This window comes from Alligator sinensis, unplaced genomic scaffold (assembly GCF_000455745.1).
Source record: "Alligator sinensis unplaced genomic scaffold, ASM45574v1 scaffold395_1, whole genome shotgun sequence".
Lineage (NCBI taxonomy): Eukaryota > Metazoa > Chordata > Crocodylia > Alligatoridae > Alligator > Alligator sinensis.
This window is the reverse complement of record NW_005842232.1, coordinates 1,278,513-1,296,509: the sequence shown is the minus strand read 5'-3', so window position 1 is coordinate 1,296,509 and position 17,997 is coordinate 1,278,513. Positions and strand designations below refer to the sequence as shown.

The 17,997-nt window shown below is 40.0% G+C and overlaps 1 protein-coding gene across 1 annotated transcript in view; it reads right to left on the bottom strand.

Annotated features, from left to right (window-relative positions):
• The window catches only part of XG (Xg glycoprotein (Xg blood group)), a 31,774-nt gene extending 13,988 nt beyond the window's left edge, over nt 1-17,786 (bottom strand). Inside the window, exons 1-3 of the mRNA XM_006027313.3 lie at nt 17,502-17,786; nt 849-890; nt 387-437 (exon numbers count right to left, since the gene is read on the bottom strand). Of these exons, the coding sequence (XP_006027375.1) occupies nt 387-437; nt 849-890; nt 17,502-17,562 (154 nt within the window). The 5' untranslated portion in view covers nt 17,563-17,786. The remainder of the gene's footprint in view (nt 1-386; nt 438-848; nt 891-17,501) is intronic.
• Nucleotides 17,787-17,997: the final 211 nt, after the last annotated feature.

Below are 17,997 nucleotides of genomic sequence, written 5' to 3'. Positions count from 1 at the left end.
CCTACACACATATTTGCAAGGACAGAGGCATAAGCCCTTGTCTATTTTTTTCTATTTGTATGTTCCTAGGGATTTTAAGATAGACATAAAATTACAAAGAGAATCGTTAGCGAATAAATATCTTAATTTTTGCCAGTCACTGCCTAAAGCTATGATGTATATATATGTATATTTACCTATATTTGATATGTAAAATTGGTCTTAAATACTGCCTATGCTATATAATGTAATCAAGTTCTTCATTTCTGGTATATTACCTTCTTGCATTGCCTGAGTAGCAAAGTACTTAGCAATACAGCTGTCTGTGCTAATCATACCAGACCACAGCCACAACAAACCTGGAATCACTATCATGCTCCATTAGGCATCTTAATTTGATTACTCACCTGATGCTGGCCTTTTGGTAGGTGGTGCAGGTTTCTCAGTAGTCAGTTTCCCTATGAAAAGACAGTAAGACACTAAAATCAATAAAGTGAAATGCTTCTTAACTAATTGAAAAAGGCACTTGTACATCAAGATAATAAACAAGACAAAGAAACATAATTAAAACCAAAAATTAAGTGCTAAATTCTCAGGCCCAAGATGTTAAAAAGAGAGCCTAAATTTAAGCATATTTTGGAAAGGGCTTGTCTTTCAAAGTTGCTGAATACCCAGCATTTCGCACTGGCTTTTAGACATTTACTTCAATGCTTTTAGATATTTACATTAATAAAACTAATACATTCATTTTAACACTATCCGCCTTGTATTTCAGTTCCCATAAAAAATGTACTTAAGATTTAAAATTTAGCTCGAGCACAACAGATATCCAAAGATAGAAAATATGGTTAGTTTACAGGTTTACCAACCTGAATGATCAAGAGCATCAGACAAATCAAAGTCGCCTTGACCTGCCAAAAGGAAACAAACATTAAAAAAAATTAATGTGTAAGTCAGATTTTATGCCAATTTTTGTTCCTTTTGTTTTACTTTCATGAGTGTGATTTACTGCCAGAACTCTATTGGCAAACATCAAGGCACAGACCTTTAGTGATAGAAAGTCAATCCAAACGGGTACATGACAGAGCAAGATGCATACAATCCTCAGCCTATTCCATTCTGTAATACATCCAGGGTTTCATATGGCATTTTTGATTGAAAGGTCTCAAAATGTATTTAAAACGTCATTTTGTAAAATAGGAAACTGAGGCACAGGGGAAACATACTGCCAAAGATCATCCAGCTATTCTGTATATTCCCAGTGATTTGAAACCATGTCTCCCAAGCAGAGATAATCATAGCAGGGTGCGGGGCCCAGGGCAAATCAGCCTGCACGGGTCCCAGATGCAGCGGCCGGGGAACGAGGAGGGAGGGGCGAGCAGCCAGATGCAAAGCTGGCTTGGGTCCCCCAAGGCGCGGGACCCAGGACAATTGCCCTGATTGCTGCCCTCCCCGGGACGGCCCTGCTCCCAAGTCTCAGTTCAGTACTTTCTCTATTCACAAGGCTGTGTAGGCCCCCTTAATAATAAACAGTAGAATAGCACCACATGACTATAGCACAAAATTCATCAAAATTCTTCAAAGTCTTAACTGAAGACTCTGAGATACCTGAATGAGAAGTATTACCTATGGTATGAAGGAAAAGTAGGTCACAAAACAAGATCATCCAGTTAACATAATGTTTTTTAATTGTCCCAGTACCTTAGAACATTGCATCCCTAATTATCTCCTTCCCCTCCCTTGGGAACTTATCCAACACCATTGTATTACCATATTTTCCTCACCTTTCCTCCCAAAAATCAGCTGCTGCTGATTGGGGTACACATTTTAAGTGGGAAAATATGGCAATAGCTATTTCTGCAGGCAGAAAAAAAGTAATGCTTCACATGTTCTACAGGGATCTCCACAAGGAGCACACTGCGCTCTCCAGTTGTGACTGCTCAGTCACTTATTGCCACATACCAGTATTTTCAAGGAAAACTCTTTTTTATTCCCCTTCATTCTGCTTTTTAGAAACAAGGTGTGTATCTTTTCTTAGGTCATATTGTATGCTAGCAGGGCTGGTCCCAGGGTAATTGGCACCCTAGGTGAACTGTGTACCTCGGCGCCCCCACCACTTCGAATATAGAAGAAAATAAGAAGTCCAGAATGAACTTTTACATGTACTTATTTGATATTCGAAATGAACCATAAAACAATAAAAACTTTTTTTTATTAATTGTTTCACACTTTTCATTAACCCTAACATAAGTCAGCTTGAGAGTTGAAAAAGTAGGAGTTGCGATTCTAGTGATCTTTCCTCTGAGCTCTTTTCACAGGTCTTTCTCCCCTTACCAAACCAAAGGTCTTAGACCAAGGTAAAACAATAGCCAGCCAGGGCTGTTATTTAGAATGATGTTCCTGTTATTTTGTTCTGCAAATAATTTTGGTGCCCCCCAAATTTTAGCCCCCAGGTGACTGCCTAGTTCACCTAATGGTTGGACCAGCCCTGTATACTAGAAAATATGGCAGTTGACAAAGACTCACAGTAACTTCTATTATTATTGGGTTGGGTCCTTGAACACAACAAGATTTTTCAGAAAGTGAAGAGAAGGGGCCACCAATATTTTAACAAAAAGCCTCCACAGGAGCACTCCCCTCGGTCTGTAGTGATTTGAAAGAGTTGGAGGACAACCAGAAGGAGCAAAGGATGTTATCATCCATAACAGATCCTGCTTCAAACCCAATATAGAGAAAATTGATCTGGATTCCCTTCTCAGAATTTTTTCACTATTGAGATTTTAAGCTTGACAATCCTTATGATTTTTCCTTTGTAAATTTTCTCTTTACTCCTTCACTAATTCTCACTATGTTTCTATCATCCTGGATGAAGTGAATAGAGCTCAGTTGATCTGACATCGGAGTGAGTCAGCAGAAACTCTGTTGCCCTTTGCAAAAAAGTTGTTGGCTTAGCTGGCTGCTTTGTGACAGGTTTTAACAAGTAAGAAGTAACTACTAATACAAAGAACAGCTACCAAAGGATCAAAGACAGCTTTATACTAGAGAAAGGCAACATTTCTCTTATGAATTAAGACTTTAAGAATATACTTCTAGATCACATTCAGTTACTTCAACTTTAGTGGAAAAGGAAGAGAGACACAAAAGAGGAAAAAGAACTGAAACTGATTAACGAAGCCAAACGGGATGACAGGATTGTACAGGAGCTTTAGCCAAAGAGGACCAACCCACAAAAGAGACAGTAATCTGGAGCAGCAACCAGGATCTATCCACCTACTGTTATCTCAATAGATTTTATAATGCGATTTGAGTAAATGAGATGCAAATGAGAATAAAGATGGAGTAATATGAAATCAGGAGAGGAAAAAAACCACAGAAATAATGAGCAGACAAGGAAAAAAATCCTGAAAACCATCTGCAGGAAATGTACAAACTAAATTTTGACCCTATGCCAAGTGTTACGAAGTATAGCCAGAAAGAAAGAGAAGAGGAGCTTGGGGTTCCTTATCAGTTAATCTAATGGGGGGAGCCAGGCTCAGTGGCTTAAAGGAGGGATAAAAGTTCTGGGCAACCTTCACTCCTCAAAAAAATACCCCAAAAAACCCAACTCCTGCCCAGGAATATGCATCAAAGGCCCAGGTGACCTCTCATGCATACACCATGATCTGGAAGGATCAATGCTTGCCAAATTCTAATGGGGAACGACAGGTCAAAAATTAAAAAGATAGATGGGATGGCACACATTATCCTGACATACAGATGGCTGAGGATATCATATTAAAAATATCCAGCTAGTCAAAAGACTGTTAAGAATTCCACCCTGCTTATATATGCCTGATAATTATGCATACAGGCAAATTTAATGGTGCAGAATTGACTTCTGTTTTCATGCCAAATATCTTAAGAAAAGCAATTGTGAGGATAACAGGTGACTTAATTTTCGAGACTGGATCTGAAACACTTGCAAAATTGTTGGTTCACAAATGAACAAAAAAATCCTTAGAGGCTCAGCTGAAAATTCAGCTCAATATGCTATGCAATTACTTTAGGGAATTCAGATGAAAATAAATCCAGATGATCTTCTAAGTGAAAACAGACTGAAAAACATGTTTTTCTATGTTATAAAAACATTAATATGCTCTTTTTTTTTTTACCAGCCCCCATTATGAGAATAACTAGAAGTAGCAGGAGGAAACTGGAAAAAGGAAACAGTTATAACTAAAAAAAGCAGTAAATCAGGGATCCTGGTTTTCGCTGATAAAAAAATCCCCAATTTTCAGGTTAAAAAACTAATCTAAAATCCACATTTTTCCATGATTAAAATGAATTGCCACTAATATAGAGACATATGTATAATGGTGTTTCATTTTGATCATGGAGAAATCTGGATTTGGAGTTACTGTTTTTAAAATTGGGGATTTATTTTTTATCAGAGAAAAACCGGATCCCTGGTTATGAGTGTTTTAATCTTGCTCATGTAACTAGACTTCACTAACATCTCAGAGAATTTAAACCAGTTATTCATGCTTCATTCTTCCAGAACCACCAGGGCTGGTAGCACCAGCCTGAGGGCATGAAACCAAGGCCCAATGCTTTATAATCTTATTTTTCTGCATCACTTCCAAAATGTTTTTAGCAAGCATTTGTGCTTTAAACATAGCAAGTTGACTGTGATTGTGACTCACTGTGGGTGGATCAGTCATATCCTAAAGAGAATTATCGAGGCTGAGAGGATGTTTACAAACTGCCGCCTGACGGTATTCAGTAGACCTTGTCTACAAAATAAGAAGGGTCTGTAATACAGCTATGTAGCCAAATCTCTCTCAGGGAGGCACAGTTTTTATCACCAAAGGAGTTTGAACACTATGTATTATACTAATTCCCCAAACACAGTAAAAGGCAGCAAGAAAGGGATTTTTTCCCCTATACAGCTGTGCTGATTCCCCCCTATATATCTAACCAACAGAGCTATATATGGCTGTGCCAGTATACCAACTTTAAATGTAACCTCTACACCAAAATCATTAGTTCTAGACCGGGGTGAGCAAAATGCAGCCCATAGGCTGGATGCGACTCACTGGGACATTTTATCTGGTTCACGGGGCCCCTAAAAATTTTAGATAATTAATATTTATCTGCCCCTGGCTGCTTGTCCTGCGGCCCTCGATGGCTTGCCAAAACTCAGTATGCGATCCTCCACCTGAAATAATTGCCTGTTCCTGCTCTAGACTGCCTCTGCACACATTCTTTCAGGAACACACCCTTTCAAGAAAAAATGCTAGGCATGCACTCAAAAAGGTATTATTTTCTAAAGCAAAATGTGAATTTAAGAGGCATCTTTGGTTTAAACATCATAACAATTCTATTTCATACTTCTAGGCATGAATCTTTCAAGTAGGAAATCAAAGAGTAAGGGCTAAATTCTGCCTTCAGTAATACTTACAGTAGCCCCACCAGTTTCATTTATTGAAGCCTAGTTCTTGCCAGGGTAAATGACCTAATCTGGAGCTCTGTGCTGGTGCTTTTTGCTCCTGCTGTTCTTGGACACTGCTTCCAGTGCCCCAACTGGCTCATTTAAAAGTAAGCTTGGCTCTCTTTGCTGTAGTGCAACACAGCCACACCCTAAGGCTAGCTGCATACATGTTCATTTGCCCATCCCCACTGTTTGAGAGTTTGGGCAAAACACTCAATAACTGATTTGTATAGAGAACAATATTCTGGATGTGTGGTTAATTTAAAGGTCTAATTTCATTAGCCCATTATAAAAATAATTAACCCACTACTAACCTCACCAATTTTAACTGTGCAGCTGAGTGATCACTGATCAGATCAGCCCCTTCCATTTTAGAGGATTCATAGAAAAACCTGGCTAGTTTCTGCAACTACTGATCAATTTCTGATGAAATTTTCACTGAAGAGTAGGGATCATGATTGCCTTCATTCTGAAAACAGTCACATTAGCATGTCTACAAATAATTACAGTAACCCTTCCTAACTGCCCAGGAGGTCTTTTTCAATCTAGTTTCTCAAAGGGAGACAACAGCTTTCCTAACAGTAAGAGCTGAGAGCATGGTTCTCTGCATAATCTGGTAAAGGGTAAAGTTGGAGCCCACGAAAATGATCAGTCCATCTACAGAGCAGCAAGCCTGACTTTTAGACTAATAAGCTAATAAATAAACAAGAACTTTCAAGAGCTAATGGGTCTGTAGTACATTTGCACATATACTATTCAGTGAAATGCTCTGAGCATAGGGTTGCTCTTACCTGTTTTTCAGCTGTTAGAGATGGAAACAAGCAGCACTTTGAAAATGTTGCTTCTGTAAGTGCCTCTACAGTGTCTGTCAAAAGGCTATTTTAAACCATTTGACAGTAATAATTCTCCACTAAGTGAATGATAGCAGTCTTGAGAAATTGGGGCAGTAACACAAGGGTCTTTGTGCCAGGGGGGAGGGAAGATTAGATACTGCTTGTTTCATATGTATTTCATTTGAGAATGAAATATTGTATTAGCAAAGTTCATAATAACCTCTTTTGCAATAATCCTGGTCTTAAAGATCTTCAAAATATACATTTGATGGTTCTCCTCAGTTAAGAGGGTGTAAATTGATAGAACAAGTCAGCAGAAATAAAACAGGGTCATCATCATCAACCTGTCTTTGCTAGTACATAAAAATACTTAACCTTTCATTGGAACTGAAACTCAGGCTTCTCTTTCCCAGGTAAGTGCTCTAAACTCTATGGTAGAGTAACAGATTCGTTCTCTCTCACCCAATGAATATTTAAGTATTCCATGAAAAATGAAATGGCTTCAAGGGAATGGAAGATGACCACACGTCCTAGCCTCATAGATTCATAGATTGTAAGGCCAGAAGGGACCTTGGAAGATTGTTGGGTCCAGCCCCCTGCACTCAGCAGGAAGATATGTTCAAATCCCCTCCTCTCTCCAAGAGATTTGATCAATGTCTCCCCCATAATGACTGAATGCCCTTATCAGTAGGTAAAACAGAAGATATCATCACCTCATTTTCTTGGCATACTTTGCACAAAAAAGGTTTTTTTAGGTACCAAAGTCCAAGAAGGAGTTAATGGCTGTAACCCCTGAGTTGAGAAAGGTACCAACATGCAGTGTGGAGTTAAGCACCTAATTTTCTTTGAGGAGCAGAGATGAAGCCACATACTTCATCTTTAGTTTTTTCTAACAGCTCAGGACATTCTTTGGCTCAGCCTGTTGACTTCTGGGATTTCTTAGGCACCTAATTCTCCTCAAGCATTTGTAGAGGGAGCTTAGTTTTTTAAGTTGGACCTGTGGATATCAGGAGGCTGCAAGCCACCAGCAAGTTAGGGGCTGCAGTGTTGGTATGGCAGTGCATAAGTGTTATTGGTAAATCTAGCCCTATGGTTTTTCATATCTAAAGTGTGGCTTGCATTTGGACACATATGAGCAAATGGGCTTGACCATGGAAAGCCCCAGTCTTCATTTTATTGCCACATAGGCTAGAGTAACAAACCCCCAGTAAAGTGAAGCAAATTGTAGGACTGTTGTCTGTGTGAAATAGGCATCTTGGTAATCTAACTTGAACTTGTATTAAAAATTAAGTTTTAAAAATTATATTAAAAAGTGGATGCGTTCTAAAAATGAAAACATTCTAAACATTTCTAGAAATTGTCAATAAAGCCCAGCTTGGAGAAGGACACTTTGGTTTGGTGGAACATTTCTACCAATCAGGTAACAGCTGGTAGGGGCTTGCCCTGCCCCTGATCGGAGGGGCAGGGATAAGGAGCTCCTGGACCTGATTGAAGACTGCACTTTGCAAGTCTGGCAAATTTCAGGAGCGGGGCCTCTGGTATAGATAAAAGCCCAGCATGCTCAGCATGTTGGGCAGAGACAGCAAGGGACATTGGAGAGGGAAGAGCCTCCACAGGATCCCTTCTTCACCCCAGTGGCACGCAGGCCGGCACACAGGGCTCAGTCTCTGGGAGCCATGTCGAGGCAGCTTGAGCCTGCATCCTCAGCAGAGGGATGGACAGAGCGGTGTGCAGACTGGCACATGGAGAGCCAGCCCTGCTTTGACCCCACGCAGTGTGCAGACCGGCACACAGGAGGGGAGGTCTCGGAGTGACACAGACAACACTGGTGTGGCCTCTGGTTGAGTGAAGGGCTCTGAGGCCTGGTTGACAGCTCCTCAAAGAAAACTGTAAGTTGCTGGCAGAATCGGGTACTGCAGGGGAGGCATTCTGGAAATAAGGCAACCCCCTTGGCCCCCCCCCCCCCCCGGGAAGCCCCGGGTAGAAGTTTCCCTCCCAGTGAGACTCATACAAATGGAAGTGCCCCTTGCTAGCTGGGATCCAGGGGTAAACACGCGTTATATTGTGTAAAAATGCATCTCATATTTTGTATAATTGTTATCATAATTATAAATATGTTGTACAAAATGTTATGGAATTCAGTTAGTTTGGTATAATAGGTTTTTGGCTTACTGCATTGTAAATATTTATCTGTATATCTCTGGTGTTGTTAAAAGATATTGCTAAGAATATTTTTGAAAAGTTTTGTTTTGTTACCTATTAAAATATTTACCTATATATTGAATACGAAATAATATTTATATTATAATCCAATAAACTGTAAATAGTTAAGATCATTGGCATGAAGTTGACTCTATAGAGGGAAGAGGGACCCGCACTCAGATCACTGGTGTCCCTCTTGCAGCATTGTCATCTGCCTCATCTATCCCTTCTAATTGAGAATGGGCACACCCTTGGGTGTTCCCAGGTTACAAATAAGTTTTGATAAGATTAAAATGTGAGGTTTAAAACCATATATTTGTACCCAGTAATCATACAACTGTTTTAGTTTATACAGGTAATAAGTAACAGGTTATTGATTACCTGTAGAAGATCATTTTCTTAATCACCCAGGGCAAAAGACATGGATCTAGCAAGCATTGGAAAAAAACAAGAACAAAAACAAAACGTGTCCTAAGCAATTGGGATGTTTTTCCTCCTGCGGTGCTAATACTTATAAAAGTAATAAAAAAGCTATGAATATGGCAGAGAACAAGGAAAAAATGAGCAGCTCATGGGATGAACTTGGCAGGCAAGCAAAAATGTGGGGAAAAATGCTAGCTAAACTGCTATTGGCTTCTCCAATTCTTTCCTTTTATAAAGACAGTGAAAGACATCATTTTTTGTACACAGTTCACTTCATATATAGAAACTATTTGGATCATTTTCCCTCAGTGTATTTAGTCTTGCTCCAGTAAACACTTATAGACTAAATACCTTGCTTGTGTAAGCAATTGTATTCAATTCCCTTAGAGTGGATATTTTGAATAAAATATCAGTGACCAGATAATCTTTTTTTGAAGTAAGGCTGATGAGATTATTGTATGTTAATATTGCATTGTGTTTCTTCCTGTCTTGGAAATGTAGATTTAGACCAGCTTTCTGCCCTGTAGAGGACTGCAAACAGGAACAATTATAAATGTATCCATATGAGCCACTACACTACTGTTACTGTTTTGAATTAAAAACTAATAATCATAATTTGAATAAAATATTTAAAATGTTTCCATATGAAAAAACAACTGAAAACTCCCAGTAATCAAGACTACCAGGACAAAAACAATGGCAGTGTTACCCAAGTCTGAATTGTATTTAAAAACAGATTTCTTAGAAGAATCTACTGTTAACAAGTACCTTTAGGATGTTTGTTTTTAATGCTGAGTATGAAAAAATAATAGCTGCTATCAGGACTTTTCTGCTAGTGTCACATAGCATGTTACATTACTTTGGTGTATTTTTCCTTGAAGGAATGGCTGAATATATTAATATGACCAATTGCCAAATTCCCCCTGGAGCAGCCTTTTGATCAAAAATTGCCCTGAATGTACGTAAAGAAACAGCAGACAAAGTCTAAGTTTTTAAATATATATTTAATGTGGTCATTTTCATCCCATTTACCAAAAAAAAAAAAAAAGCAACAATAGTCAAATTATTTGGGGGGGTCAGAGAGATGCACAACAGGTAGGAGAGATCTGAGTAATATTGCTTTTCAACTAGCATCCAGTTACATTTGTATTCCAACAATCTCCACCGTACAACTGAAATTTGTACCATTTGATGTTGTAAAAGGTCAAAAATAGTCAACCTGTGAATGTAAATCATTTACTGTATTTTCTTGCATACTATGCACACTTTTTTCCAAAAGCCGGATGCTGGAAATTTAATTGCATGTTAAACATGAGAAATATGGTAAGGGCAGTCTCTGCTAGTTACCAGATAAAAGTGAAAATAAAATCTGCATGCAACTCATGGGGGGAGCAGAACAATGAGGCGGCTCGGCTCCTTAGCTATTGCTACTCAGTTACTTGTCACAACCCAAAAGGTGTGATTTTTGTTTGTGTGTGCTTCGGCACTGCTAAATTGTCCCCGCTAAATTGCAGCTTCCTTGCACAGTGGAGTTTTCTGCTGCAAAAGAGAACCCCGGTGCAGGGGAGAATTTCCTGCCAATTTGAAGCTTTCTTTGCAGGGTGCATTTCTTTGTTGCAGCACAGAAATGCTCGTTGCAGAGTTCCCGCCATTTGTATGCTAATTCGAGTCCCATTATTGGCCAGTTCTAAATTATTCACACATGGCGGCTAGTGATTGGCTTGCTAGCCGTATAAGAGGCTTGAGTGGTTTCCGCCCAAGTTGGAGGACTCCACGAACAAGGGAGGAGGAGACTTCACGCTGTGTGAAGATCTCTAAGCGCTGTGGATCCTTACAGACCCAGCGTATTTAAAGCAGGCAACAGAGGTCTGATCAACCTCTAGCCTCTTCCCGTTGCCGATAGATTCCTAGACGTATCCCTTCCTGCGCGCAAAAGAACCGGACCCATGGAGCCTAGCAAACTTCGTGTGAGTTTATTCAGAGCTCTTCCAGACGAGTACTTTCTTTGGCTGACACGACGGGTTCGCGTGTTCAGAGCCTTCAGCCGGATTGGGCTAGAGTTCACGAGTTTAGAACTCTTGTCCGCCTCTTTTCTTTTCCTGTCTGTAACTGCAACTTAAGCAAGTTTTCCAGCCTACACCACTGCCATCTCGGTGTAAGTAAACAATCTTTTAAACTACCGCTACGCGTCCGTGCCTAATTCCAGCTCGAAGGCCTTCCCTCTCCGCCCCGGCGTGCCCGGGCTGCTGGCCACAGCCCGCGTGCAGCGCAAAAAGGGCTCGGGTCACTCCCGGCCCGCACATTACTTACTACAAGGAACGCATTTTTTCCTTCACTCTGCCATTCAAAAACAAGGTCCACTAGGCCATTTAAGAATATATCAGGATTTCTGATTGGTGATGTTACCATGAGTTTTCTTTATTGACTTACCCATGTCTCTGAGGCTAGCATTAAAGGGAATTGGTGGCATTTGAGTCACTCTTACATTGCTCGCTATATAGGAAGTAATATTTCCAAGGCAAGGTATGCATACACTCACTACTATTACTATATTACTAGTTGTTGGGGAGCTGCAGTTTTGATCAGTGTGACTTGTAACCTGGAATGCTTTGTTGCCTGTGGGTGTGTCTACACATGCTTTTAGGCACCTTAAAATGGAGATTTAAGGCTATTCAAACATAAATTTGATACCTGCATTAAGCAGGTACTAATTTATGCACAGATAGCTAAATTGCGTTAGTGAATGTGTAGATGTGTTAATGCACATTAACGCAGTAGGTGTGTCCATTGACTTGGGACTAACTTTAGTCCCAACTTGGTCCGCACACACCTGTTAATGCATAGTGGTGCATGCATATGTAGACATGCACCTAAATTGCCCTAATGTGCATTAGCTTAAAATGAGCAACGAGCCTTTCCCTGTTGATGTCATAGACCACAGGGAAGGACAACCCTTAAGAGTATATACTTTCACGGATGCCTACGTTTGGTCTTCTTTTCCATTACAACATAAGGAATATTTTAGCCTCTGCATATATTTTACTATTGTTTGGCTTCTTTAGTGAATTTTCCTTCCTTGATGTTATGGCTCCAACACAGTGTAAATTGCTTGAAAAGGCAAGACAGCAGTGACAGCTGGCTCAGTGTATACAGTCTAACATCACTAGAGATAATGCAGACACCTCTGCAGATATATTACTCTCTAGAGCTTTAATGGTCTCCAGACCACATGGGTCCATTCTTTCACTTGATGTCTCTTCAACTGGCACCTGGAGAGAACAATATTGCATGCAATGCCTGGTGTCAGTTCCTTAAAAACACAGATCAGAAGCTAGATATTATTTTCCCTTAGATGTCACTAGCCATCTGAGACCACTGTAGATAAGATAAGACAGAAAACTGTCATAGTGAAGCAATTAACCTGGAATTCCAAAATATTACCTGTTATAGAACCTGATCCCAAACCGGTGAATGTTGCTGAAAGCCTTTCCAGGGGTTTCTGAGCAGACCCATATACAAATAAAGTAGAATGTCCTGACCTGAAGATTTGTGATAAATAAACCCTAGATACTTATCCTCTGAGAAATAGATTCAAAGGTGACTGCAGAGAGAGTCCAGCCTATTACTTTAGCAAAGCCATTAGAAGAACTGGGAGGTTGAGAAATTACAAAAGTACAGAAAAGATGCAAGGGGGAACGATTTTTTGTGAGTGGATCTTTTATTGGATCTTTTTGGATCTTCTATCCAAACTCCATGGTTTGGATAGAACTGGACAAGCTTTTGAATGCAAGGCATTCTTCATCATTCTAGTTGTCTTCCTATAATGACATCACGAGGCATAGAGACAATAGACAGCTTAATTTATTTTAATTTATACTGAATTGTGAAAGAATTTTCAAAAAATTGGTTGTTTTCCTCATGGAGATGGATGGGAACTGGCTTTTCTTTGATGTGGTTTAAGGTAGGTCAACACTAAGTCTAAAAGTATGACTGCAGCTCAGGTAAACATATTTGAGACACTTGCCAATTAACTGCTTCCTTGGAATCTGACAACAATATAGCTCTGAAACAGGGTTCAGCAAAACTCACCCAAGAGCTTGAACTCTGCTGCCATTAATTTAAACCACTAGCACTGCAGCCAATTCATTTATTTCTACATGACAACTTTGGCTAGGTTCAGACATTTCACATAAACTGGTATAAGTGATTAGAAACCAATCTAAACTTAGAACAGTGCACATATACTGGTTTTAAAAAGGCAGAACCCAGTCCAAGATAAACCTGGATGAATGTAGTATCAGATTTAATCAGTTTAGGTTTGACTGGTCTATTGAACTTCTGTCTCAGATCCCCTTCTGACTCAGTCTGATGGCATCCCAGGCACCTTTCCAAGTTACCAGCCACAGGCAGGGGTGGGGCATGGGGGCAGTGGGGAGCATCTGTTGCTCTGTATTTTTCTATCTTTATATGATATCCCTAGGCAGGGCAGGGTACTTTGCAAAAAGAAAGAATTGGGCCTCTCAAGCTCCAGCCAATGGCAGGCACCTGACAGCAGGGAAGGGCAGACTGAGCAAGCAGCACCAGCTGTGGACTGCTGTGCTCTGTGTGCATGGGAGCGTTAGCATGGTCAGGCAGGGAGTGGAGCAGCTGCCACTGCCACTCAAGCTGTGATTCCCCAGTGCCTGAAAGCATTGGCAGCTCCTGGACAGCACAACCTGGGTGAGGCAGAGATGCTCTCCACTGCCCAACAGCTCCTGTTTGGCTGTGAAACTGCTGCCTTTGACTGTGAAACTGCAGATAAGAAACAAAGGTACCAGGGCTTTGGATCCATTGCAGGGAGCAGCTGCTGCTAGATCCAAGCCCCACACACAAGGAGCCCCTCTCTTTTCTTCTCCCCCTTCCCCTTTCCCAAAGTTGGAACACAAAGCCAGAACTTTCTACTGTTTGCCTGGCTAGCCTGCTCCCAGCTGCCTTCCCTTTGGGAGCCCCAGGGGTTTAAGCCAGGGCTAAGGGCAATCTTATTTATAATTTAGTCTGGCTTTATACAGGATGGTTTGGGTAGGGCTGAACCTGCCTCTGGCAGAGGGTTGGAGTGACTCCTTCCATCCCTGCTTCTCTACAATTCCTGTGGCTGGGGTGGAGCGGGGGGGTGGGGAGTGCACTGCTCCCATGTACCTGGCAGCCTGTTTGGGGTGGCTTAATGTCTCCGGCAGCCCAGGGTGCCAGCAGAGCATGTTGGGAGGCAAGCAAGAGTGCCCCCTAACTGCTGGTCTCCTCCAGTGCATGCAGCCCACATGTCCCCATACCCCCAATGAAGGGACAGCATATGTTCTGTTCTCTCTCAAACAATACTAGGGTGCTTAGAGTAAAGCATAAAACTTAGATCACTTCTGCCTCTGGCTTTTTGAATGTCTGTGCCTAGCCTTTGTGCTGCATTTGAGACATAGCATCATCTTACGCAGGCCCACAGAGTGAGATTTAAGTCTTTTAGGTCATGATTTTACAAGATACTATGTGCAAGTACAGGAATCTTCCACTGGTTTCATGGTTTTGGGTCTAGCAGATGAGCATGGGGAAAAAGTGGCAAAAGGTGTGTAATTTGCCTATAAATTTCAGTTAAATTACATTAGTATAACATCTTTTTTGCAGATAATGGGACTGAAATTTTGTATTCATAAGATTCCTATGCAATTACCATAAAGTCCTCTTGGTTCTGAGTCACAAAGAACTTCTTGACCTTTAAATGAGCTGAGACAGATGCAGAATTTTCTAGATAGTTATAAATGTGTGACCTCTCCCATCCCCAAACTTCAAAACAGGCTATGGAATAAAGCTTAACGTGTTCTAAATGCAACAGGAGAACCACATTTTTTTCATTTATTTCTTGTATGACTTTTTTCCCTGAAGTTTATTGAATGGCCTTAAGGCAATGACGCTTTTGTAAGCCATCAGCATGCTCAAAAACCAGTAAAGCAGACAAAATCACCAGCAGAAATACAAAAAATATAGATCATTTGGGTCACATTTCTGAGATCCGATACAGTCCTCTCATGGTGCTCAAGTGTGCAGAGAGGCCATAAAGCTGAGCTAACCAACTAGTTAAGAAATCACTTAACAAAAATAGGTATCCCCACGTTGCATAGGGATTGGATGGGGATGCGGTGGTCAAGGTGCTACTCTGTGTAGAAATCTTTGGTCACACTCACCACTAGTGTGACTAGAACCAAGGCTGCACAAGTGAACTATCCCCGCACCCCTTCCTTTGCTCATTGGAGGAAATAATATAACATATTTTTACCCAGTTTTCCCAGGACCTGCACCAATCACAGCTTAACTAGAGGTAAAGGATGCTCCTCTCAAATTTGAAACAAAGCAAGAAAAATATGCACAGCATAAAATTCAACAGCTACTGGCTAGCCTTAGAACAATTCTCTCTCTTTTTTTTCTTTTCTCTAAGATGGAAGCTAAGACATTTTAGAATTCTCCAATCAGGCAAAACTTCCACAGCTGCATTCAAGGAAAGCCCTCTCCTCACTGGTGCAAGCCAGACAAAGCAAAAGCAAAATATAACTATTATATATGTGCCCAAACAAACTGGGGGCAGAGAAATACCCATTTTTATAGTTTATAAATTAAATTAAGTTCTCAATCTCTTATATCTAGTGCAATGGGTGTCTCCAGGCTCCTCTTCCCCCTCAATTAGGCTGTCTAGATAGAAAATGATGGTGAAGAAAGAAGCTTTCCTGAATGTTACTGGGAACAATAAGCTGAATAAGTTATCGGCATGTGCTTGTTGCCAAGAAGACTAATAACATCCTGGGTTGCAATAGTAAGAGTGTTGCTAGCAAATCAAGGGAAGTGATTATTCCCCTCTATTCAGCACTGATGTCTCATCTGGAGTACTGTGTCTGTATTTGGGCCTCTAGTTACAGAAAGGATGTGGACAAATTGGAAAGTCCAGCAGAGGACAACAATAATGGTTAGAGGACTGGGCAACATAGCGATACAAAGCTTTGGGCGGGATAATCTAGTTGGGGATGGTTCTGATTTGAGCACAGGCTTGGACAAGATGGCCTCCTGAGGTCCATTTCATCCCTAATTTTCTGATTCTATGACTTTCTATTTACAATTTGTAATGCTCTTTCTTAAAATGCCCTTTCCATGCTCTAAGTACTTAAACCATAAATTAAAATTCATATATACCATAGCATATAGTAACTAGCTTTCCCACACTAATTAAGCCTAAATGGGCAATTCCCACTTAGAAAAGGTAATTGTCTAGAACAAGGAAGTCTGCATACCAATAATGAAAAACAATATAGATCACCACTCTTTTTAACATATTACACAATCTGGCTTTATACCTCCTTGTATTTCTATTCCAGCCCCATCACACTGACTCCTCATTTTAAAGTGGCATCATTTCAGTCACTGACCTCAAGGCTGGGATGCCAGCTATCGCTGCAAGATGGCCAAAAGTTATAACTAGGCTTTTTTAGTAACTGTTGGTTAATCATTTTTTTCTCTTCCCCATTCAGACAGATATGTATTTAAACACATTGGGAAAGATCAAAATGTACCAAAAAGGATACAACTGTGCTATTTGTGTGGCCTAATCTTAAGAGGGGTTGCCTTTTGTTTCCAATTCTATTTACAATAAGAAATCCATGTTGCATCATATTTCCAAAGACTATAGTTTATTTTTAATACAGAAAATATTGAACAAGAGTTGACACCTCATTTTGGATATTTGTTTATGTTATTAATTGAAGTCAATAGAAGTTTCACAGAACTTTTTACTATCAGGGGACACTGACAATTATTACACAATGTTAGCTCCCCTCCCAAAAAAATCTTTTAATCTCAATTATGATTGTTCTTCACAAAAGTATTCCCTGCCCTCTATTTCCCTCAGGGGAAAAATGTTTTCAATTCAATTACTTCTAAAAATAACAACTATCTACGGGCAGTATGTAAATTTGAAATGTTTAGCAGTAGTGCTACGAAAGTTGGTAAAACAACAACCAATTAAACTGCAACCAGCTTCAAAATAGCAGCGTTCTTCTTTACAACATAAAGTATAAGCAAGACACTGAACAAAACATTGAAAATTGAAACAAATATGCTATTGATGTCAAATTCATTTAACAAAAAAAAAATCTTTCGAGATGTTCAAAGCTTCCTTGACAGGTTTAAGATGGATATTTTCAAGTCAAGGCAAGTCAAGCCTAAAATATTAAAACAATTCTAGGGAAGAAAGCATGACAGTCTCAAATAAGGGATCACAAACTCTAATCCTTGTATCCGTATCTACCCACTCTTCCAAATTTTTCCTTTTGCCTGTTGTTCAATACATCATATATTTCTTTAGACATAAAGATACATCTACTTTGAATGTCGGGTGCTTCCAGAAAATATTACAAAATGTGATAAATAATGAAACCCACCTATAAAACAACAACTCTTTGTATTATTCTTAAATAACCAAACTTACTAACATTATGCTGGCTTCAGGTTTGTTGGTTTTTATTTTGTTTTGGTTTTTTTCAGCTTCCCACCCCAGAAATAGAATGGCAGGGTACAAGTTCACTTACCTCGAACAGAAACCAGAAGAAAACCTAGGCAAAAAAGAATGGTAGCTCTCAACCTCACCATGGTTTTCTCTACAGTCGACCTATTGTTGTTGTTGTTTCTCAAAGTAATGAGCAACAGTTGTAACTGCAAAGTCACTTTTTCCTCCTCTTTTGAAGATTTCTGAAGTAGGCTAGCTCACAGATATCTTTTCATGCCATTCCCCTCAAACACAGAGAGCTCCACAGAGAGAAAAGCTCAATCTACAAGACACTTTAAAATCCAGCCAGACACAAAGCCTCCCTATAGTAAGTCTACAACACAGTTGTGAACATGTAAATCTGTACATTCACAGCTCCTCCCCAGCAAGAAATTTGCTTAATAAGATCATCCACTTACAAAGATGGCAGGTCAACTCCTCCAAACAACTAATGAGAAAACAGGACTATAAGAACTACTGTGCTATCAACTGCACTCCTCTCCCAAACAAAGATACCTTATTTTCAAACCTCGCCTGCA